The sequence below is a fragment of the Lissotriton vulgaris genome, chromosome 3_1 (genome assembly GCF_964263255.1).
Source record: "Lissotriton vulgaris chromosome 3_1, aLisVul1.2, whole genome shotgun sequence".
Taxonomy (NCBI): domain Eukaryota; kingdom Metazoa; phylum Chordata; class Amphibia; order Caudata; family Salamandridae; genus Lissotriton; species Lissotriton vulgaris.
The window spans coordinates 1,150,895,125-1,150,920,440 of record NC_141689.1 but is presented as its reverse complement, the minus strand read 5'-3'; the positions used below and the strand labels follow the sequence as shown (position 1 = coordinate 1,150,920,440).

The window sequence follows — 25,316 nt, the reverse complement described above, 5'->3', positions numbered from 1 at the left end:
GTGACTCCTACAGGCCGCTATCACTGATAAATGTTGATTCTAAAATCCTAGCGAAGATCATGGCTATGAGGTTAACACCGCTAATGACCAACTTGGTGTTACCTGATCAGGCGGGCTTTGTCCCGACACCATCCACGTTCCATAACACCCGGACAATGTTTGCCCTAGCCCATTATCTCCAGCCAACAACGAAGGCGGTAGCGGTGCTACTGGACGCTGCAAAGGCGTTCGATTCCATCGAATGGCGGTATTTAATTGCGGTGCTGCACCACATGGGCTTCCCCAAAAGATTTGTCCAGTGGGTGACCCTAATCTACACTAAACCAAGAGCCAAGGTCCGAATTAACGGGTACTTATCCGACACTTTTGCAGTGGAACGCGTAACCAGGCAGGGCTGCCCGCTCTCCCCCCTGATATTCGCCATTGCATTGGAACCACTGGCCTGCATTATCCGACAGAACTATAAATCATCGGCCCTGCAATTTCCCGCTAGACTGCTACACATATCGTTATACACGGACGATATGTTGCTCTATGTTTGCGATCCAAATGAACACCTAAACCAGCTGCTACGGGAGTACATCAGATTCGGCGGGCACTCGGGACTAACAATCAACTGGTCAAAGTCTTCTGTCATTCCCCTCACAGACCGACCCGGTGCGTTATTTGGGGGTGCTATTCCATAGAGATCCAGACATAGTTCTCCGCGCAAACTATGGCGTAACAATAACCAAGTTGGAAGATAAAGTAAAGCGCTGGATACAGATGCCGTTGTCTCTGGCAGACCGTATCGCAATAGTTAAAATGAATATATTGCCCAAACTGCTGTATTTATTCACTAACATCCCCATTACTCCACCGGGAGAGATATTCCGTCGCATCAAATCACTAGTATTACAGCTCATTTGGGCAGGTAGGCAGGCGAGGATCGATCTCCAGACATTGACACTCCCCTATGCCAAGGGAGGATTTGGTGTGCCAGATTTTAAACTGTACTATTTGTGTGCACAGGCACAGTTTGCGGCTTACTGGTTTCACAGTGTGACATATCTCACGCACACAGCGATCGCAGAAGGCGATGCACATCCCGTCCCTCTTACCGCCGTTCTCTCGCACACACGCCCGCCATTACACGCTCGTGACATAAATACAGTTGACACAACCGTCAAGGCATGGAACGAAATTGGGAGACTGGCGCATAAAACCCCGCTTTATGCACGAGACATGCCACTGCATGATCACTCAGCACTGTCTGTCACGCGCGAGAAGGTGGGAATGTCGCTATTACGGCAAGTGGGCATGGCACAGATGGGAGACTTATTTCACGAAGGCAGATTCGTAGACATTGCGGACCTCCAGTACATACACAACAAATCACAGATGTTTTATTTCACACATTATAGGCTGAAAAGAGCCATGCTGGGTCTATACCCTACCTTTCCTGAAGAGCTGGCCACCCTAGATACCTTACAACTCCTCATTACAACACAGGATCTATCACACCTCACATCGCGGTTATACTCCTCTGCACAAGCTGAAATTCCACGGTCCACAGACAGGGCAAAGGCTAGATGGGATTTGGTATTAGACAATCCACTTACGGAGAGGGAAAGGGAACAGACATGTGCACTAACGCAGATTCTGACCCCTAACGGGAATCTAAAAATCATACACTTCAAGTATTTACACCAGGCATATTACACCCCTGCACGAATGTGTAGATACGGAATGCAGGATGACACCAAATGCAAAAGGTGCGGTGCTGAGGATGGTGATTTTGTCCATTTAGCCTGGTATTGCCCCAAAATTCAGGAATACTGGGAAGAGGTCATCACTAAACTGTCTGCAATGGTGGGGGTTGAGGTGGTCTGCACGATCCGATGCTGCTTGTTAGGCATTGTACCGCAGCTCAAATCGTCCAAGCGTAAGTTCTGCGCGATCGCCTTGTTATTGGCCAAGCGACAGGTATCACAATGTTGGCACACTACTCTGGTACCCACCACACTAAAATGGTTACAAGATATGTTCAGCTGTAGGGACAAATTACTGACTTACGAGGAGAGTCTACCACTGCGATCCAGGCCGAAAGACTTTTGGTTGTATCTCACTGACTATTTGGCCACGGTGGACAGTGACACGGAGTAACACTAGAAGTTACCGGCGATAAAAGCCGAGTGTAATGGCGCCGATGGGGATTGGAGAGAGTGGTGTTCGGGAAAGATGACATGTTGTTATTGCACTGTACTTATTGATGTATACAACTGAAAGGTGAAGGTCTCGTTGTTGGGGTTACTGGTTGGTTTTTTCTGTGTATGTTCTAATACACCAACAAAAATTGTACAAAACAAGGCCTAATTTATATGCTTTACGCCGCCGGACAGTTGTTGTCGGCTAAATGGCTGTGTACTATCCACGAGGAAACGCATCATCATAATAACACAGCCGGCCCCAGGGTTGTAGGCTCCCGGCTGTGTATCCATTGACTGTTACAAATAAAGGTCTTACAAAAAAAAAAAGTATGTCCTCGGTTGAAAAACATTCAGTTGCCCCTAAACATCTTAGCATCTTCATACCCATCTCGTTGCTCTTCCCTCTCAAATCCCTGAAAACTAAGTCAGCTGCCAAATTTCCTCTTTCAGCAAAAGCAATTTACTTCTTTGCCATGCTTAAGCTGGATTCCTCCACTCCATGGAAAACAAGTAAAAAAACTGAGGTAGGCCTTAATTGCACTTCCTCGACATGTAAACAGAATAAAGCGTGCCTGTCTGCGCCAAACCGAATTACAAAAAGCTTTTCCGGGAAACCACCAGGCCTGCCAAGTGTCTCACATCAGGCGTGACGCTAACGCATTTCAGTGTGGTATTCCCGCAACAAAGCACTGAAATGCATTGTCACGCATTTTGGCACTAACAGGCACTTGCCAGACAGCGCTGAAACTGGCTGGCTATGCCAGCCTCGTGCGAGCTGGCACCTCTGACTCTGTGCCTTGCGCCCCCCGCAGCAGAATACACTTGCGGCTGCCAGCAGGCTCAGAAACAGTTAAAAATCATTGTGCTCTGCTACAATGTTATAATCTTACAGGCTGACTTGGCCTGGCGCCGTGGGGGGATGTGACGTCGGTCCCTGCCCTCTCTCAGTGAGTCTGAGGCTGTGGCAAATCAGGGCAGTGCTGGTGCGCTTGTCGGTAAATTCAAAGCATTGATGACACCCAGCGACCGCCGGACCCAACCCCACGGGACCGAGGCGGCCTCTGGAGCCTACTGTAGAGCAGCTGCTGTGCCTTCTGAGCATATGGCCGTCTGATCATGCCTGGGCGGGGGCAGTGCACCGTCCGTGCATGTTTGCTGAGGGAATGCAGTGAGACTTTGGAGAGGCATTGAGTCTGAGGAGTCAACGGCCTTGTAGACAGAATGGCTTGCCTCGCAGCTAAGTAAGTGTCACATATTAGACTGTGCTAACCAAGTGTTAATGGGCGGATGACTCACTCGATGCTGAGTGACTGAGCTAAGTAAAAGGATTTTATTTTCCAGATAATAACTCGACAATGACAGTCGGACCTGAAATAATCATTAACTGTATTGAGCGTTTAGCAGAAATGAAACACAGGGAGTCCAGACCTTTACAAATCAATCAGCAGTGCCCTGCCTGACCTGCGTCCGAGTCTACTCTGGGTGTGGGTGATCCCGTTGTCTGCAATTTTCCTGCAAAGGCACCACCCCTTTGATGGCCAACAGCACCACGCACATTGCAGATTGGCCTCAGTTTGACACAATGGCGGGCGGGAGCTTTGCTAGTCTTTGCAGCGCACGGCGTCAGCAAAACAAGTAAGTAGTTCTTTCTGTGCCGCCCGACCCCTTACAGTCGTGTGGGAAGGGTAATAGTGCAGGGTGTTGGTTTGCAGCCTGCTGGCCCCGTGCCCTCCTAATCCCCCAAGCAGTCCGGCCACATATTCCCACAGTTTGTTGTAAATAAAGTTAGATGCGCAGCTCTTGCCCTCCGATCTCACGTGGTTTCAGGAACAGGGGGAAGGGGGGCAAAGTGTTTGTCCCTTCTCCTTATTCCTGGCCTTTTTCGAAAGGCAGACCACACAAGTGTTTAAGTGCGACCTTGACCTGCAATCTTTGCCTGTAGGGGCGCCACCTGGCCGCTCCCCACCTGGTGTCCCAAATACACCACAGATCCCTGCCCTATCGCTTGCTGGCCTTGATAGTGAGGCCTGCTCTTTGCAGAGCCTTCAACACTTCACAGAGGTGTTGCAAGTGTTCTTCCCAAGTGGAGCTGAGCACAGCAATGTCATGCGGCTCTGAATTCCTCCAGCCCGGTCAGGACCTGGTTAACCAGTTTCTGGAATGTGGAAGGGGCATTCTTCAACCCAAAGGGCATTACTCGGAACTGGAAGTGCCCATCTGGTGTTGAGAATGCAGACCTCTCTTTGGCTCTCTCGGTTAAGGCAATCTGCCAGTACCCAGAAGTTAAATCAAACGTACTGAGGTACTGGCCAGCTCCCAACCGATCCACGAGCTCATCAGCTCTGGGGATGTGGTGTGCGTCAGTCTTGGTGACAGCATTGAGCCCACGGTAGTCCACACAAAATCGGAGTTCTGTAGTGGCACCGGGCACAGCAGCTTTTGGCACTAGGACCACTGGGCTAGCCCAGGGGCTGCTGGAGGGCTCAATTACCCCTAGCGCCAACATCTTGGAAACCTCTTCCTTGAAGCTGGCCCTGACCTTGTCAGCTACCCTGTAAAACTTATGTTTCACAGGCAGACTATCTCTAGTGTCCACATCATGGACGTACCAATTGGTGACACCTGGGGTCAGGGAGAACAAGAAGGTAAACTGACCCAATACCTTGCAACCGTCCCTGTTCTTGGGTCAGGGTGGGCGAGAGGACCACACCGTCCTCTGACCCATCTTGCTCTTTGGCTGCCAGGAGGTCAGGGAGAAGATCACTATCCTCTTCCCTTCCAGCATCTATAGCCATTTGCATTGTCACTTCAGACCTCTCAAAGTGGGGTTTGAGGCGGTTCACATGCAAGACTCTCAGGGGCTGCGTGGGAGTCTTCAAGTTAACCAGGTAGGTTACTTCTCTCTTGTGCTCCACCACCTCATAGGGCCCAGTCCACTTGTCTTGGAGCGCGCAAGGCTCCACTGATGCCATCACCCACACATTCTGCCCAGGTTGAAATTCGACTAGAGTGGTATTCTGGTCGTACCATCTTTTCATTTCTTTCTGGCTAGCTTCTAGGTTCTCCTGAGCGAGCTTCCTGAAGCGTTGTGTCTGGTTGAGGAAGGCCAGCACATAGCTGAACACATTCAGGGGGGTTTTCCCACTGGATTTCTCCCACCCCTCCATCACCAGTGTGAAAGGTCCTCTAACAGGGTGGCCATACAATAGTTCAAAGGGACTGAACCCTAAGGACTTCTAAGGCACCTCCCAGTAGGCAAACAACAGGCATGGTAGAAGGAAGCCCAACTTTCGTCTCATGGGCTCAGATAGGCCCATAATCATACCTTTCAGGGTGCGGTTGAACCTTTCAACCAACCCATTTCCTTGAGGGTGGTAAGGAGTGGTGAACTTATAAGTTACCACACACTCTTCCCACAGAGACTTCATGTACCTAGAGATGAAGTTGGTACCCCGGTTGGAGACCACCTTTCTGGGGAACCCCACACAGGAAAAGATCCCCATAAATGCACAGCCCACCACGGGTGCTGTGATTGTCCTGAGAGGGACTGCTTCCGGGTACCGGGTTGCATGGTCCACCAAGACCAGGATGAACCTGTTGCCTAAGGCTGTCTTGGGGTCCAGTGGCCCCACAATGTCGATGCCCACCCGCTCGAAAGGGGTTCTCATCACAGGAAAGGGTTGGAGGGGTGCCTTGCACTTCCCTCCACTCTTGCCATTGACCTGACATGTCTGGCAAGATCTACAAAAGGTACCGACGTGCTGCTTCATCTGGGGCCAGTAGAAGTGGGTGACAAGCCTTTGGAAGGTCTTGTCTTGCCCCAGATGTCCTGCAAAAGGCATGTCATGACCCAGATCCATTAGGAAGGTCCTGAAGCGCTCAGGTACCACCAGCACATGGGCTGCACTGGGCTCAGCGAATTTAGGCTGACTATAAAGCAATTCATCTTCCTGGTAAAGGAGATGATCCTTGGACGCTCCACCTGCTGCCTGACCTGCAGCCTGTTGCCACACACCAATGAGAGAAGGGCATTCCTTCTGTGCCTTGCGGAACTCCTCCCTGGAGGGATCACCTTCTTGCTGCCAATGGGTCAGCTCAGGTAGGTCTCCCAGTTAGGCCATCTGTTCCCCTGTAGGTTCCAGGGCATCCACCTCAGGTTCTGCTCCTTCCTGGACCATGGGAACTGCTGGGGCTGGTTTCCCAAGCCCCCTGCCTCCTTTCCTGGCAGGTTCCTGGGCCACTGTTTCTGGCTCCAGGTCTGCTGAATCACCCCTACTGGCTGCCATAGACAGAGTGGTCACACAGACCTACTCAGGCAGACCCAACATTTCCAAATGAGCCTGGTGTTCCACTTCCTTCCACAGGGAACTTTCCAGTTCATTACCTAGCAGACAGTCTACAGGCATGGATGGTCGTACAACAACCTTCAAGAGACCTGAGACCCCCCCACTCAAAAGGGACCTGCGCTACTTTGCAGAGGCGCACTGAGTTGTCAGCTCCAATAATGGGGTGGAGTACATTGGGAATGACCTGCTCTTCAGACACCCACTGACACCTCACGGATGTCACGCTGGCTCCTGTGTCTCTCAGAGCCTCTATCTCCCTCCTATTGATGGTCACCTTCTGCCCATATTTTTTAGTGTTAGCGGGCAGACAGGTATCCTGGTCCATCTCTTGTTCTCCTAGGGAGACAAGGGTCAAGATTGCTAGCCCCTCCTCTCCACTGGAAATTAACTCCCCTTACAAAGCTAAACTAGCTAACCATGGTGCTGGAGCACCAGTGCGTACTGGAGGTTTCTTGGGGCATTTAGGAGCAAAGTGGCCCACCTCATTGCAGTGATAGCAGGTGGGGGGACCCCGTTGTCCCGCCTGCCCCTAGAGAGCCATGGCTGCCTAGGTCTGGGGGGTTGGGATTCCTTTCCCTGGGAATTATTTTGGGGCCCTTGAGAGAACTACATTTGGTTACCCTTGTCCCCTCCACTCCTCTGTTGGGGACCCTGCCCACCTTTGGCTGTGGTACCCACAATTCCTCTGTGGGCCCTGGTACTGGTCCAGCGGTCCGCCTCTTTAGCAAGCTCAATGGGGTCGATCAGCTTGCTGTCTAAAAGATGCTGGCGCAGCTCTGGAACACAAAGACTACTCAGTGCTCCCAACTAATTAAATTCAACAACTCCTTATAATCAGTTACCTTGCTACCCTTCATCCAACTTTCGAGTGCACGACGGGTACAAATTAACACACTCCATCCATGTGTCAGACTCTTTCTTCTTAGAGTTCCTAACCCCTTGCGGGAGGGGCTGTTTCCCCCGCTATGCAGGGGGCGGGGGGTGCGTACAGCGCCCCGGTGGTCATGACGAGGTCAGCTCATCATGAGCTACGGCGCTCGGTGCTCATGACGAGCTGAGCTCGTCATGGCCTCACCCGTTCCCATGGAACGTTCAGCACAGCAGGGGAATCAGCCCAGCGTGCGAGCGTTCCACGGAACGGGTGCGGTCATGCTGAGCTGAGCTCAGCTCGTCATGAGCACCGGAGCTCATGACGAGCTGACCTCGTCATGAGCACCCATGGTGCTAAACTGCAGTCTACACTGCTCGGGAGTAAGTCCATACCTGATACACAAGGCCTCCTTCATATTGGGGTAGGTTATTTTACCTGCTAACTCTTAAGGGCTCTAGAGCACTCCTCCCAGAAGCCTCAAAATGTTTCCACAGGCCCGCCCCCAATGCTGTTCAGGCACACCATTCATTCTCAATGCAATTTCATGAGAAGTAAACCAGGCATAGATGTCCTCACTCCTATTGTAATCTGTACCAGATCCTAGTGAATTTAAACTTTACCCCCCTGCACTGGCTGTGTGCTGCCACCATTTGAACTGGAATCCACCTGCTTGGCTTTGATATCCAGTTCCCTCATGCTCACCTCATGAGCCAAAAGCAATTTCTTCTCCTCCAAGGCACGGGCATTTTTGCTCTCCTCCGCCGCCTTTTCTCTCTCTTTCTCCATTTCCAATTGCTTTATCTTTAACCTCATGACTTCCACGTCATAGTCTCTTACTCTCTGATTCTCTTCTATTCTGGGGTAAGACTCCGGCTGGAGTGGTGACTGCCAGCCCTTGAGTTTGGTCTGCCCACTGGCAAATCCTGCGCTTGAACCCCTCCCCCCCCCCCCCCATTCCACTTGCATCATTTCCCTCTTGGGCCTCCCACCAGGCCTTCAAGACTCTCTGCAGCTCTTCCTTCTTTATGGGGCACTCAAACCTGTTGCAGATTTGTCTAAGCTGTGTACTTTGTAGGAATGATCAATGACAAACTCCAATTCTGCCTCCACATTGGGTGCATTTCCACTCACAGACATGATGCTTTGAAGGGTTACTCAAAAATAGAACCAACCAAAAAAAAAAGTAGTATGCGGTGGCGTAGTGGTCCGCACTCACTAGTGATGTACATCAATCACTATGGGTCTATCACAAATACAAGTTAAAATCCCACCGCTGACCAACATTTATAGAACTGGGGGTCTCTAGTTGGCAGAGGTAGGTACCACTGCCCAAATAGGGACACTTCTAGTTAGGGTAAGGAGGATACACTCTTTAGTTAGCCCCTGCTCACCCCCTTGGTAGCTTGGCACGAGCAGTCAGGCTTATCAAAGGCAATGTGTAAAGTATTTGCACCAACATTCACGAAAACACCACAAATTTACTCAACAACAGTTTAGAAAAATAAAGGTATTTTTATTCTAAACTACACAAGACCAAAACTGCAAAAATACAACATACAGAGTTCAAAAATTTGGTTTCAAAAGAGTTCTTAAGGTTGCGCTAAAATAATCCACAGTTGCGTCACGTTTTAGCCAACAGAACCTTTAGATGCGACACTCCTGAGACCCTGGGGAGGCGATGCGACAACCCCGCTGGATGTAGCGGGCATGTTGCACAGGTTTCAGTGGAAGCGGCTCGGAAAAGGTACGATGCGACGATCTTCGGGGCGGCGACGATCGACGGTGCGGCGACGGTGCGCGGCTCAGCATCTATCTTCTCCTCCCGCGGCCCCTCGATGCGATGGCTCTGCGACGACTCTTGCAGCGACATGATGCGGTCCGCAAGCAAGCGGTGGGACAATCTCACCCAGTGACGACCGGCTCTGTGACGATACTCGCAGCGATGGTAATCTTCCCGGACTGGTGCATCTCGGAAGCGAAGGATGCAACTCTGGCAGCGGCAACAGGGGCTGTGACGATCTCGGCCTTCGCGGCGGCGTGATTTTCCTCGCACAGATGGGATGCGCACCGCAAGCGAGCGATGCGTTAAAACTTGCAGAAAGTCTTTAAAATCTTGATTTTCAGCTTCCCAACACAGGTACAACTTCCAGAGGCACCACAGCTGACCAAGCACTCTAGGAAGGACATAACTCTCTCAGCAGAGTTCAGGGAAGCTGGGGGTGAAGTCCTTTTGTTATTGGGACTCCTTACCAGTCAGCCAGCTCTTCTCAGGCCCTTGGAGATTCCTTCAAGCCGGAGACACAGCACAAAGCAAAGTCCTTTTCCTCTCCTTGGCAGCAAAGCAACAGCAGGTCATTCCAGCAGAGCAACAGCAGGACAGTCTTCCTTCTTCAGATTCCATGATGATCTAATTTTCTGTAGTCAGGGGTCCTGTACTTGTACCCCTAAAAGTCTTTGTTCCCTTTGTACAGGAGGGCTCTGAGCCCGGCCTGAACCAGTTCTGGGTTTTCCTTGAGCACTTTGTTTTCCTGGCCTCTCTTTTCCTTTCAGAGAGAGGGGCAGGGTCGTCCGCCGCCCAGCAGGAGGTGGAGCCAGCATTGTGGAAGGCAGGCACAGCCTTATTCAGGCCTAGGTGCTACCCCCTCCCACCACTCTAGATGCAGATGGAGCTATTCAGCCCAGGGATGGCCCACTCAGCCTCTGGGTGCCACCCAGCCCCTGCACACTCACAACCCAGACAGTTAATTCCCAAACAGGCCAAAGCACACAGAAAGGTCAGACAAGAGAACAACAACTTTCTAAAAGTGTTGTTCTCAAACACAGGATTTAAAAACAACCTTTCCTAAAAGAGGTGTTATTAAATTCTGAGTTCAGGGATACCAGACTTGTATGTCCTACCTTGCTCCTATGGGAAGATATGCTGGTAGCCACTGTAGCCAGCATTCCCCATGATAGCCTATGGGCAAGGTAGCCTTACAATAGTGAAAAACAAAAATGGCTGTGATTCACTACCAGAGCATGTCACCTGCACTAGTACATGCTCTACCTTTCTCATACACTGCACCCTGCCCAAGGGGGTACCTTGGGCCTTCCATAGGGGTGACCAATGTGTGCAGAAAGGGAATGGTTAGGCCTGGTCAGTGAGGACACTGACCAGGAGGACATGGCAGTTCACAGACTGCACACAGGCACTGCGTTGGCAGGCCTGAGACACCATTTTAGAGCTACTCATGTGGGTGGCACAATCAGTGCTGCAGGCCCACTAGTATCATTTTAATCACCAGCCCTGGCACACAGTGCACTTTACTAGGGACTTCTTGGTGGTACAAATATGCCAATCATGGATAACCAATTACAATGACAATTTACACAGGGAGCACTTGCACTTTGACACTGATCAGCAGTGGTAAAATGCCCAAAGCATCTAAACCAGCAAAAACGAAATCCAGCACAGCATTAAAAATACAGGAGGTAGAGGCCAAACGACAGTGGAAACCACACCAAAGATGCCAGGTCTCCCAGTAATGCATGAATGAGCATCTACTTTGGGTGTACCATCAGGTGGAATTACCTAAATATTTATGCCCACTCGTACTGTTTGTGACACCTTTTTAAGAGTTTCAATGTAAAATAATATAATTTGGCCTTGCCATCGGTGGCATCATTTTTTTAACTGATGAAGTATCTCATTTTCAAAGGCATGTAAGCAAATGTCAGATATTTCCAGGACGATGTTGTAGTTTTCACCAGTAACAGAGGAGGCCATTTCCCCACATTACAAGAGGTATGCAAGAGACTTTCTAATAAAGGACTTGTGCTTGATGCCGACAAATACAATTTTTTCAGAAAACAAGTGGACTATCTAGATCATACAGTATTAGTGAAAGATGGGAATCCAAAAGAATTAGTAATTGATGCTGTAAAAAAAACACCTGCACCTGATATTAAGAACAAGTTGAGATCCTTCAATGGATTATGTGAGTACTATGGGGAATTTAAGAAATGCTACGTTGATGAAACCCTTAAGGAATCCTCTTATGAAAAACACTGACTTCATATGGATAACTGAGCAAGAAGAAGCTTTCAAGGCAGTGGTGGCTGCTTGTAATTAGAAGTGGTGAAAAAATAAAATAAAGGAGCACTTACCCGCAGCTGCTTCCTCTGTGCTCCCATCCCAATTTATCGATTCCCTGCACAGGATCCCAAACTCCTATTCAGATGTTGCTCTCATACTGGTAATACTATTTACCAGCATGAGAGCAGTGCTGAGACTTTCCTGAGTGACCTGAATGGGCTGATTTTACGCTTGCTCAAACACAGGGAACCTGCGCCATTTCTCCCTTCAGCTGTGCAACCCAGCTAGGATGGAGAAATATATGTGCAAATGTCAGTTTTGGCATCCTAAGATGACCGGACAACCGGCATGTGCTCTTACAATGCCCCCACCTCTCCTCCTCTCTCCTGCTGATGCAGTGACGCTCTCAGGATGGCCCAGTCCCTGCCCTAAGACTCAGCTGGTTCTGGCTCCCTACGAAAAATAAAATGATGATAAATTGTATTTATTATCATTTTATTTTTCACGTTTACTGCTGCTGCCTCTCAGCATAACAGAGGAGCCGAGCTGCCCTGGTTCAAGAATATAAAAAAGCAGAAAATTAATACATCCACTCTTCGACCCTTTGCACCTAGCAAACAATGCATATTTTCTGTGAACGCCACTGCCTATGGTCTTGGTGTAATGCTGTCCCAACAAGTTGGAAATATAGTGGACTATATCCTATGCTTTTAGAACATTAAATGAAACTGAGAGACTGTATTCTGTCATTGAATGCAACTACCTTGCATGTGCATAGGCTGATACCCATTCAGACACTTGATTTGAGGAAGTCGATTTTTCCTGTATATCGACTGCAAAATTTGTCTCAAACTCTGTTACCAGGTAGAGGACAGAATACTACTGCACATGTGACCAGATTGTGTTCCAAATTACAAGAAAATAGCTTTGATGTGTCACATATTCCTGGTTATGCAAATCAACCTGCAGACTGCCTGTCTAGGTTACCATGTGCCAGGGCTGTTCAAACTCCTCATCATCCAGTGTTTATTGAAGTTGTGAGTGTCAAAGATATTTTGTACTATATTTGATGTGGATCTGGGTGAAGAAAAGTGAGAAGGAGAAGATATTATCTCAAGTCAAGAAATATGCTTGTGATGGTTGGCCACTTCCTACAGATTTGAAAGGTCCTCATCATTCTTTTGAACAAGTTGCACATGAACTCAGTGTTATTGGTGAATTTGTATTTCGGTCTGACGTGTTGCACATGAACTCAGTGTTATGGGTGAATTTGTATTTCGGTCTGACGTGTGTTCCTCCAGAAGTTATAAGAGAGATTCTCATCAAAGAGTGCCAACAAAGGCACTTTGTAATGTCACATTCGAAACATCTGCTGAGAGGCCATTTTTGGTAGCCAGTGATAGATATTGAAGTGGAGAGATGGGTAAGGGAATGTTGCACAAGAGACTAAGGGCCAGATGTAGGTAATTCCTATTTACCGACTCTTAAATACCAAATTTTACCGATTCTGTATTTAAGAGTCGGTAAATAGGAAGGGGGGAGATGTAGGTAATTCGAATTTAAAAATTACCGAATTGGTAGGATTCAGTATTTACCGATTCGGTAAATACCGAATCGGCATTGCCCATTGATTCCTATGGGCCATGAAGCCCATAGGAATCAATGGGCAATACCGATTCGGTATTTACCGAATCGGTAAGTACCGAATCCTGCAAGGGTGCAGGGGGTGTCACTTTGACACCCTCTAGCACCCCAATTCCGGGCTTGTGTGCCATGTGGCACACAGACATGCCCTAAGGGCATGTCTGTGTGTCACATTGCACAGGTGTGCATGCACAGATGTGCATGCAAACCTGAATTCGGTATTTTACCACTCAATAGGATTGGGTGGTAAAATACAGACTCTTAAGGGCCTGTGGCACTCTAAGGAGTGCCACCTACATATGGATTTACCGAATCGGTAAATATACCGATTCGTTATTTTACCGATTCAGTAAATTTACAGAATCGGTAAAATATAGGCCCCCTACATATGAAAACCCTAATACCGGTCGGTAACGGCCGAATTCGGCCGTTACCGACCGGTATTCGGGCTCCTACATCTGGCCACTAATGTGCCAAGCCAAGACTCCCCCCATGAGCAGTGTTTCATGGCCCATTAATCCATTAAGAAAGTTGTTCTTCACATCTCTGGCTTTTTAAATGTACATCACAAAATATGCAATATACCATAGTCCTGATAGAAGACTACTCCAAATGGCCTGAGGTCATGTTCACTGAGAAACCTTCCACTGAATTTGCGTTCGAGTTTCTCAGGAATGTTTTTAGCCATCAGAGTTACCCAGAACATATTGCTACTGACAATGGGGTGAAGCAAATCAGTGGTAATGACAGATTTTTTTTAAGTACCCCTAGAATTAAACATACCTGCTCAGCTCTATATGACCCTCAAAACAATGGTCTGGTTGAGCAGTTCATAAGGGTCTTCAAAATCGGTAAACATCTAGCAAGTATTGAGAGAGTCTGCTTTCTAGGAGCCATAAAGAAAAGTCTATGGGTGTATAGAATATCTCCCAATGTTGTCAATGGAAAATCTAAAGTTTTTCTTTTGAAGGGAAGGAAACCCACTGTCTCCATTTGCCCCTGATGGCAATTACCAGTATCCGCCACAAGCATGAGAGATTCTCAGTGCGACATTGGTGAGGTCTCTAAAAAAAAAGTGCAGCATTAGCCATAAAGGTAGAAGATTTATCATGACACGTGCCACAAGGTTATACATTCTCAATCCAACATGAGAGATTTGCCTAGAATCTGTATTCCCAGGAGAGTTAAAAAAGGATGTAAAAGGTTTTATAAACCCATCAGAATTGTCAGAGTCAATAAGGGACAGGTAATCACTCAGGATGGGAAATGTTGGAGTTTTAGGATGTTGGCTAAATGTGTCAATATTGTCCTCCCTATAGGATGTGGGCGACGAACTTTCTGACAAGCACTATAGTTTATATTCACTCAGTGTTGAAAGCACCCTACAGCTTACAATTGAAGGAGAGACTCCTTCAGAAGCTACACCTTCATACTTACCATCAGTTGGTACATCTTCTTCACCTGGAAGCGTGATCTCTCAGAGAGAACTAATTTATATGAACAATTAATTAATTAATTGTGTGCTTATATAGCGCAGGAATCACTCCCGAAGGGGTACCTCCGCGCTTCGACCGCTGCAAAACCCTTCCTGGCTTCCCTGAGAGATGGTCCCTTAATGGGTATCCAAAGTCTGGGTAAGGAAAAGTGTTGGAACCTAGTGGTGTCCAATGTATGTGTTCAGATCACTCCGTTGATCTTGAACAGATGACACTATTATGTCAAAGAGGTGAAATAGAGAAGATACAAAGTCTGTGAGACTAGAGAACAGTACCCATCAGCCCACTCAAAAGTGGAGTATCGTCATCTGGGTAGTTGGAAAAAAGGTGTCCTCTAGGCTTCTCCCCAACGAAAGTCTGAGGTTGCCTAATCATGGACCCTTAGGTCGGGCATCCAACCCACAGAAGACAGTATGTGAGCAGACAGGGCAAAAAAGTTGCAGTGCAGAAAATAAAGACAGAAAAAGGAAAGTAATCCTAGTGGTTAAAAATACCTACTTTGATGACATAAGGAAACTTTATTGGATTTGACCATCAAAGTGGTATCATTAAAAGCAGTATGCTGATAGCATGCAAGGAATTGCTATCTATCATATGTGTTACTTGGTCGACATGTTTCAGCCTTTAACGGCTTTCTTCAGGACCTATGATATGCTACTGCAACACATACTTATCGTGAATAGCGACCAATCTCCCATAGATTCAAAGGATAAAGGTGTATCTTCTCCTGTATAGACAGTGTGGGAAACAAAAATTGAGACACAATGTTAAATACATACATAATGTAGTACACACCTCACACCTCAATAATGATATTAAAGTGCATCGAAATTATAATATAAACTCACCCTAAATGTGGGGAGAGAAAGCCTCACCTCGCCTGGCAACTGCTCAGGTAGGAAGGAGGCCACGCACTAGAAATAAGCGCATGAGATTGAAATTAGTTATCAAGTAACTGCTGATAACAGGCGTTTCAAGAAGCAATATCAAAGGAGGCAGATGTAAAGGATCAGATCAGGAGAGTCAGAGACTACCAACATCCTTCTCTAAACAGTTACAAAATATTTACAAAGGGCCAGCCAATGCCCGGGGAGTATCTTAAAGAAAAAGGGACTAGGCACTACATGTTAGCGCTAAGTCAGTGCAAAAATAAGCATTCTCATGGCTGAAGCCCTCAGGAGATAAAGCGCGAGTGGAGCGCTCAAAAACCTACCTCTCCGTCGTTGCCTCGGGTCCAAAGACTGAGCCGAGGGGGAGGTGAAAAGCTCCCGTAGCGTGGATGTTTTTAGCAAGAAGAAGCGGACCTGAGAGAAAACTCTCCCTAAGTGCCTCGCTATTGGTTGTCTTATGTAAGCCAATCAATTTCCGTGCCGGCTAGGCTATCAGGAAGTGTGGACCCTGTGACGCCTTCCCATAGGTTAAATGCTATTGGCCAAAGGCACAGGTCTATGCTTGATTGCAGAACTGGAGGCAACGCGCGCGAGCACGTCTCTTCGAGTCATTTAATTAAAACCAGGTACGTCCGGGTGGCAGACCTTGGAGTAAGACGGTGGTAGGAGGATAACCATTGGTTTCTTAGGCCAACCAATGGCTGTGAGTGTATCTCCAAACTCGTGTCTTGACAAGCTTGAACACAAAGAACGTGATTGGGATGGTAAAAACTCGTACGGACACATTTGTAACAGGTAGCTGTTTCAATACGCAATAGTATTACTATCAGGAGAACCCCGAAATCTTAAGCTGGGTGATTAATGTCGAACACAGCGGATATAAATGCAACTGTATATAAACATAGGGGTCTATCACTACATATGAGGGGGCAGTGTTTTGTACAGGTAATAGTGGTGTACATAACCATACATGATGTCACTGCGCGTGCTGCTGAGGCTATTGGTAAGCATGAACCCACTGAAGCCTTCCCATTGGTTTGGTAATATCAACCAATAGAGATGGTGTAGGTTTATTAGCGGAGCTGTAAATCAGCACGAGCACAAAAAACCTATCAGAGTCATTCAAATTATACGCAGTCCGACCGGGTAGCGGACCTCATTGTAGGATCATGGAAGGAGTATTTACATTGGTTGCTTGTTGCGGCCAATGGCTTAACAAACTCGTGTCTAGAAGACTTAAACAATAGAAGACAGAGAGCGTGATCGTGATGGTGTAAACTACTCACACGAGGGCTCAAAATGATATTACTGTAAGGTCAACCCCAAGGTGTAGAGGTGGTTGATTAGTGTCAGCACAGCGGATTTTCACACAGCTGTGTGTCAGCAAGAGTGTATATCACCATCCGTGTGGGGACAGTGTTAATGTAGGTAGCCAAAGTGTGCGTAACCAAACATGATGTAACTGCGTGTGCTTCTGGAATAGTGCGAAGGGTAGCAGGATGGTCAAATTTCAGATGGAGGGCCACGTCGGCGTGGACTGTCCAGAAAAGAGCCTCAATGCAGGGCGGCTCCCAGGAAGGCTGAATGTAAGGCTTCCAGTGTAGGCATGATAGTGTGTCAATCCTACATGACTGCTGGATGTTTATAGTTGCATCCAGGGAATGTCATCATTCAACCCTTCACTGTCACTGCGCAGTTTGTAGACCCACCTTTGCTCTTTCCTCAGGAGAAACAGTGGAATGTCAGTAATGTAACTCGGTATGTGTGGTTGTTCTAAGATCAACCACTTGAGCTCGTCAGGGTGGTGTTTCTTCTCAAGGAAATGCGAGGTAAGGCGGGTGGCCTGTTTGTTGCGTCTAATAGTGCTCTTATGCTCTTGGATCCGCAATTTGATTTTCCTCGCTGTCATGCCTATGTATCTGAGGCCGCATGGACAGGTGATTTGGTAAATGACTTTGTCACTGTTACCCCGACGACCCACAACAAACGAGGCCAGTAGACTCTACAACACAGCCCCTGAAGATCTGGTTGTGAACTTGAGCAGCCGGGTCATAACCCCCAGCGAACAGGAGGTTCTCAACAGAGGTCTCGGGTTTGTTCCCACTAACTGTGGAGAACCGTTTTTGTTAAGGAGTGAAATCGAACGATTTTTCAGGACAATCAGGCTACATTATTTCTTCAAGGATAAAGAGCCTGTCACACCGACAGAGGACATGAGCACAGGGCTAAAAGTCAAATCCACTTTTATGCCTCTACTACAACAAGTACCACCCAAGGTTGGTACTTTTGAGGCAGCAGTGTTGCAAGATTTGAAATCTATCGATTTCTCTAAGGAAGGCAACTATCAGAACCTTTCAAAAAGAGACAGAGCCGCCTTAAAGACCCTCTCCAAGGACACTGCAATAGTGATCAAACCGGCGGATAAGGGGGGAGCCATTGTCGTGCAAGACACCAATGCATATCGCACTGAATGTCTCAGACAATTAAGCAACACACAGTTTTACACCCTACTTACCACTAATCCTACCGCCAGACTCACCAATGAGATCAAATATCTAGTGGAAGAAGCGAGCACTGAGGGATGGATCACCTCACAAGAGGCTAATTTTTTAGTCACTAAATGTCCCACTATTCCATATTTTTACACTCTTTCAAAGATTCATAAACCGGCCAGACCACCTCCAGGCCGTCCTATCATCTCAGGAATTGGATCTTTGCTAGAACCTCTATCAACTTTTGTTGATGTTTTTCTCAGTCCGATTGTAAAAACCATGCCAACATATCTTCAGGATACAAAGGACATCCTACGCAAACTACCTGATGTCCCTTTCGACACCAACACAGACATCTTAGCAAGTTTTGATGTCGAATCATTGTACACCTGCATACCGCAAACTGAGACACTAGAGACGGTTAAAACACTCCTAGAAGACTTCTCGATGGACAGTGTTACTCCTATCCATTTTATAATGGAACTGGCAAGGATTGCCATGACTGAAAATTTTTTCGCCTTCGAGGAATCTCTGTATTTACAGATCTCGGGGACGTCTATGGGCAGCAAATTCGCACCCAGCTTAGCGAATCTATATGTCCATCAATTTGAGACTCAACATGTACTGAATAACACCAATCCACATTACAAACAACTGAAATTGTGGAAGCGGTACATTGATGATATCATAGTAGTCTGGCAAGGGGATATACGATCACTCCAGCTTTTTCAAGAATGGTTGAATGGACAGAACCCCTATCTTAGGTTCACTTTGGAGTACAGTAGAACTGAACTCCCTTTCCTTGATTTGACAATCTTTCCACAAGAAGGACATCTGGCGAGCTCTTTATATCGGAAACCTATGGCACAAAACTCACTACTCAGGTTTGATAGCCATCATCCCCGTTCCCTGAGGGAGAACCTTCCTTTTGGGCAGTTTCTCAGGGTTCGGAGGAATTGTTCTGACACTGCTGATTTTCGCTTAAAAGCGGGAGATCTCTCCAGTAAGCTGAAAGCGCGGCGCTACCCTAAATCTTTGGTTCGCAGAAGTTTTAAACGTGCTGCCAATAATCATCGTGAGGCCTTACTAGAACCGCCAGTTGTGAAACCACCCCTTGACAGAATGGTGTGCGTCACTACATACAACACCTCTTCGTCTAAAATTCAAAAAATTATTAGACAAAAATGGCGCATTCTTAACAGCTCGGGCGAACATATTCCTTTACCAATGTTCTCTTTCAAGAGAGGGGCAAATTTAAGAGATGTTCTTGTACACACAAGACCTCGCGAGGGATTTGCTGAATCCACTCCCAACCTGTGGAACCTTCCCCCAGTGCAGGGACATCATCCCTGCGGAAACTGCTCAGTGTGTGCCCAAACTAGCAAGACCCTTGAAGTCGATATTGGTACCAACCGCCCTTGGATACTCAGGCGCCACACTAATTGTAACAGTGACAAAGTCAATTACCAAATCACCTGTCCATGCGGCCTCAGATACATAGGCATGACAGCGAGGAAAATCAAATTGCGGATCCAAGAGCATAAGAGCACTATTAGACGCAACAAACAGGCCACCCGCCTTACCTCGCATTTCCTTGAGAAGAAACACCAACCTGACGAGCTCAAGTGGTTGATCTTAGAACAACCACACATACCGAGTTACATTACTGACATTCCACTGTTTCTCCTGAGGAAAGAGCAAAGGTGGGTCTACAAACTGCGCAGTGACAGTGAAGGGTTGAATGATGACATTCCTTGGATGCAACTATAAACATCCAGCAGTCATGTAGGATTGACACACTATCATGCCTACACTGGAAGCTTTACATTCAGCCTTCCTGGGAGCCGCCCTGCATTGAGGCTCTTTTCTGGACAGTCCACGCCGACGTGGCCCTCCATCTGAAATTTGACCATCCTGCTACCCTTCGCACTATTCCAGCAGCACACGCAGTTACATCATGTTTGGTTACGCACACTTTGGCTACCTACATTAACACTGTCCCCTCACGGATGGTGATATACACTCTTGCTGACACACAGCTGTGTGAAAATCCGCTGTGCTGACACTAATCAACCACCTCTACACCTTGGGGTTGACCTTACAGTAATATCATTTCGAGCCCTCGTGTGAGTAGTTTACACCATCACGATCACGCTCTCTGTCTTCTATTGTTTAAGTCTTTTAGACACGAGTTTGTCAAGCCATTGGCCGCAACAAGCAACCAATGTAAATACTCCTTCCATGATCCTACAATGAGGTCCGCTACCCGGTCGGACTGCGTATAATTTGAATGACTCTGATAGGTTTTTTGTGCTCGTGCTGATTTACAGCTCCGCTAATAAACCTACACCATCTCTATTGGTTGATATTACCAAACCAATGGGAAGGCTTCAGTGGGTTCATGCTTACCAATAGCCTCAGCAGCACGCGCAGTGACATCATGTATGGTTATGTACACCACTATTACCTGTACAAAACACTGCCCCCTCATATGTAGTGATAGACCCCTATGTTTATATACAGTTGCATTTATATCCGCTGTGTTCGACATTAATCACCCAGCTTAAGATTTCGGGGTTCTCCTGATAGTAATACTATTGCGTATTGAAACAGCTACCTGTTACAAATGTGTCCGTACGAGTTTTTACCATCCCAATCACGTTCTTTGTGTTCAAGCTTGTCAAGACACGAGTTTGGAGATACACTCACAGCCATTGGTTGGCCTAAGAAACCAATGGTTATCCTCCTACCACCGTCTTACTCCAAGGTCCGCCACCCGGACGTACCTGGTTTTAATTAAATGACTCGAAGAGACGTGCTCGCGCGCGTTGCCTCCAGTTCTGCAATCAAGCATAGACCTGTGCCTTTGGCCAATAGCATTTAACCTATGGGAAGGCGTCACAGGGTCCACACTTCCTGATAGCCTAGCCGGCACGGAAATTGATTGGCTTACATAAGACAACCAATAGCGAGGCACTTAGGGAGAGTTTTCTCTCAGGTCCGCTTCTTCTTGCTAAAAACATCCACGCTACGGGAGCTTTTCACCTCCCCCTCGGCTCAGTCTTTGGACCCGAGGCAACGACGGAGAGGCAGGTTTTTGAGCGCTCCACTCGCGCTTTATCTCCTGAGGGCTTCAGCCATGAGAATGCTTATTTTTGCACTGACTTAGCGCTAACATGTAGTGCCTAATCCCTTTTTCTTTAAGATACTCCCCGGGCATTGGCTGGCCCTTTGTAAATATTTTGTAACTGTTTAGAGAAGGATGTTGGTAGTCTCTGACTCTCCTGATCTGATCCTTTACATCTGCCTCCTTTGATATTGCTTCTTGAAACGCCTGTTATCAGCAGTTACTTGATAACTAATTTCAATCTCATGCGCTTATTTCTAGTGCGTGGCCTCCTTCCTACCTGAGCAGTTGCCAGGCGAGCTGAGGCTTTCTCTCCCCACATTTAGGGTGAGTTTATATTATAATTTCGATGCACTTTAATATCATTATTGAGGTGTGAGGTGTGTACTGCATTATGTATGTATTTAACATTGTGTCTCAATTTTTGTTTCCCACACTGTCTATACAGGAGAAGATACACCTTTATCCTTTGAATCTATGGGAGATTGGTCGCTATTCACGATAAGTATGTGTTGCAGTAGCATATCATAGGTCCTGAAGAAAGCCGTTAAAGGCTGAAACATGTCGACCAAGTAACACATATGATAGATAGCAATTCCTTGCATGCTATCAGCATACTGCTTTTAATGATACCACTTTGATGGTCAAATCCAATAAAGTTTCCTTATGTCATCAAAGTAGGTATTTTTAACCACTAGGATTACTTTCCTTTTTCTGTCTTTATTTTCTGCACTGCAACTTTTTTGCCCTGTCTGCTCACATACTGTCTTCTGTGGGTTGGATGCCCGACCTAAGGGTCCATGATTAGGCAACCTCAGACTTTCGTTGGGGAGAAGCCTAGAGGACACCTTTTTTCCAACTACCCAGATGACGATACTCCACTTTTGAGTGGGCTGATGGGTACTGTTCTCTAGTCTCACAGACTTTGTATCTTCTCTATTTCACCTCTTTGACATAATAGTGTCATCTGTTCAAGATCAACGGAGTGATCTGAACACCTACATTGGACACCACTAGGTTCCAACACTTTTCCTTACCCAGACTTTGAGTACCTCTCGTGTTTTTTTGCTGTATGAGTTGGGGGACAAGGTACCTTCTCTGTCTATAAACTACTTCCCCTAGGACCCTCCAATACTCTGTATGTTTTCGGCCCTTAATGGGTATCTCCAGGGTGAGACCAGGCATCCCCGGCGGTCTGGTGGGGCCGTTAGTGAAGATGAGGCAAGCTAGTGCCCAGAGTTGCCGAGTGTGATCGCTGATCAGAGTGGGCACCGAGGCGAGAGAATTATCGAGTCCGCTGACCCTGGTCCAGAAACCTGCCGCCTCGGGAATCGAACCCTGGTCCCGGGCCGTCCTCTGCTCTCGGGTCTGCCGCCTCTAACCAGTGAGCCACACTACTTCACTTGGTATGTGCTTTAGAATGTCGGATATGGAAGTGTGTGTATACCCGTTAACGTGAGGTGCCGATCTAGTTGTTACCTGACTGAAATAAACTTTGCGCTCAACATACTGATTGTCAGTCTTCTATTTACAACAGCAAGCTCTGCTGAAGGCTATAATGTCTTAGGTGCTTGTAAATTGAAGTAAATTAAAAAAAGTAAATAAAAGTAGGTATCGGAGCATTAATCATTTGAGTAAATAAATGCAGGTCACATTATTGCCATCTAACATGTATTTTTTATTTTTACTTGCAAATTTACATTCTGTGAATTGTTTTTTTTAGGGAGGAGCTTACTTTTTCTTGGAACACGTTGCCGATATACAAAATAGCTGGCTTCACTTTATTCAGCAGATCTTACAACCTACATGGATACATATAGGAGATGGCTGCCAGTTAACCAGAGAAACCTGGAAGGATCTAGAGAATGCGCAATTTTCAGAACTGAAGCTACGTCACATACAAGGCCCTTTTAAATATAGCGTTATTCGATCCCATGTTATTGGTTACGCTGTGAAGTAACGTAGCAACTAGGAGGGCCCTTATGGCTGTTCATTCTTTTTCATAACAATTACATTTGTCTGCTTTTTCAAAAGAATCAGCTTTTTTAAAAATGTCGAAACTTCAACTTTTTTTGTCAATAATGTTGCAAAGACTGCGAGTTTATCTTGATCTGTCTAATGATTATCTAACGATATGCCTGGTAGGAACTACAATTCACTACATTTTGTAACTACTTGTAATTTATTTCTAAACAGCATTATTCACAAAGTGCCTTAGTGTAACCCCATTTACCACCTCAAGAAGCTTTTTAGTCAGATAAGGGGTGACGGTTTTCTGACTCCACAGTGTTGTTATATATATATTTGAGAAATATATATATATATATATAACCCTCTCCCAACATTTTTAATAATTTTGTAATTGTCTGCAACAGAACTGGTGATTCCTCTTGATGGATTTTATATTGACATTTGCTGACTCTGCTTGAGGTTATTCTTACAGAGATTTTAGCTATGATAAATATTATGTTTTATTTTTTAAGTTAGTCTACAATTATGATGTTTATATGATGTGCTTCTACTTCTATTTCTTCCTAAAAGCTTTTAATGTAGGATGTGAGAAGTTTTGAAATTTTCTGTGAATGGTGATTTATTGATTTAATACATTGCTAACAGTATAACCCTCCTTTGGGGCTGCATTTTCAATTGAAAATGGCTTTTTTACTTAACGGAACAGCTTTAAAGTCCTAATAATGTAGTGTACTTTGTAAGTCATGTCTGATATATCCATAATTACATAATTCCTCATACAGCGTTTTCCAAACTGAGTTGCCAGCTAACTTCTATTGGGTAATAAAAGTGCAATCAGTAAAAGTGCCTTTACATTTTGTTTATCTTGTCATGTGTGCTGTGCTCCAAAGACAGGTCAAATGTCAGGCTATGTCTTTTGACTAATTGATGCTTATTCTTTTATCATGGGGACTGGTATTTACTTTTCTTTCTCGCACTGAAAAGTAAGAGTTCCTTTTAAAGTGAACTTTGTGCCAATCTTGCTGGGGTGCAGGGAGTCTGAAAGGAAAGGTTGTAGGATGTAATTTTTTGTAACAAAACAAAATTATACCTGTAAATGAACTTTACACATTTCAGAATAAATCAGCAGTTAGGAAAGAAAATGTAAGCACTTTTTGTATAACTCTGAAGGGTGATGAAGTGGGAAACAAACATTTTAATAGAATCAAACTCAAATCAAGACACTTTTACTTAGCGTGCGCAATTGATAAATATTTACTGAAACACGATTTCCACTTATCATTTGTGTGCTATATTGTGTTATCAGTAAAACTGTATATCTGTGCAACTTTAGTGGCCATTTCAATAGAAAATGTGGAGTCTGTAAATGACAGTGCTCTACCGCATGATGCTTTAGTAATAAAATTGCAAAAGTGTGCTCCAAAGTGCACCATCAGATGCACACTACACCCTTACCGCTCTCCTGCTGAATGTATTTATTTATTTATTTAATGCAGTTATCTCTATATACATACAAATACAAATAGTAGATTTGTTCAGGATTACATTTTACCAGCGATTAGCTAAAAAAAAACCCTCCCTAGACCCTGACTGCTCCAAAAACTACAGGCCCATCTCCTTGCTGCCTTTCCCTGCCAAGGTAGGTGAGCGTTTGGTTAGTAACACTCTTTCCAACCATCTGGAACGTCATCTATTACTAGATGGGGACCAATTTGGCTTTCGGCCTGCTCATGGCACCGAAACAGCCCTCATCACCGCCATGGATGAGCTTCAAAGGCGTGCAGACAGAAGACAGGCAGCGTTCCTGATCCTCCGCGATATGTCTTCCGCCTTTGACACGGTGAATCATAAGATCTTACTGAGGCGGCTGTCTGAGGCAGGAGTGAGAGATACGGCACTGCAATGGTTTCATTCCTTTCTGCAGGACAGGCAGCAGGCAGTATCTTTACCACCTTTCCAATCAGCCTTTTCCCCGGTAACTCACGGAGTTCCTCAGGGCTCTGCAAGTAGCCCAATACTTTTTAATGTCAACCTTACACCTCTGATTCTACTCATTAAAAGCTTCGGCATTAGAATTGTTAACTACGCCGACGACACGCAGATGATCCTCTCCTTGGAAGGGAAGGACTCTATCACTGTGGATGTCCTACATAATTGTCTGTGTGACACGTCAAGGTGGCTGAAGGATAATTCCCTCCAGTTCAACGCAGGGAAA

At 46.3% G+C, this 25,316-nt stretch overlaps 1 protein-coding gene across 2 annotated transcripts in view; it reads left to right on the top strand.

Moving 5' to 3' along the window:
• LOC147727600 (thiol S-methyltransferase TMT1B-like) overlaps positions 1–23,944 on the top strand; it is a 161,770-nt gene extending 137,826 nt beyond the window's left edge. For both annotated transcript variants that reach the window (XM_086961629.1, XM_086961630.1), the window contains exon 3: positions 22,854–23,944. In XM_086961629.1, the coding sequence (XP_086817755.1) occupies positions 22,854–23,090 (237 nt within the window). In that variant the 3' untranslated portion in view covers positions 23,091–23,944. The remainder of the gene's footprint in view (positions 1–22,853) is intronic.
• The last annotated feature ends 1,372 nt before the right edge of the window (positions 23,945–25,316 follow it).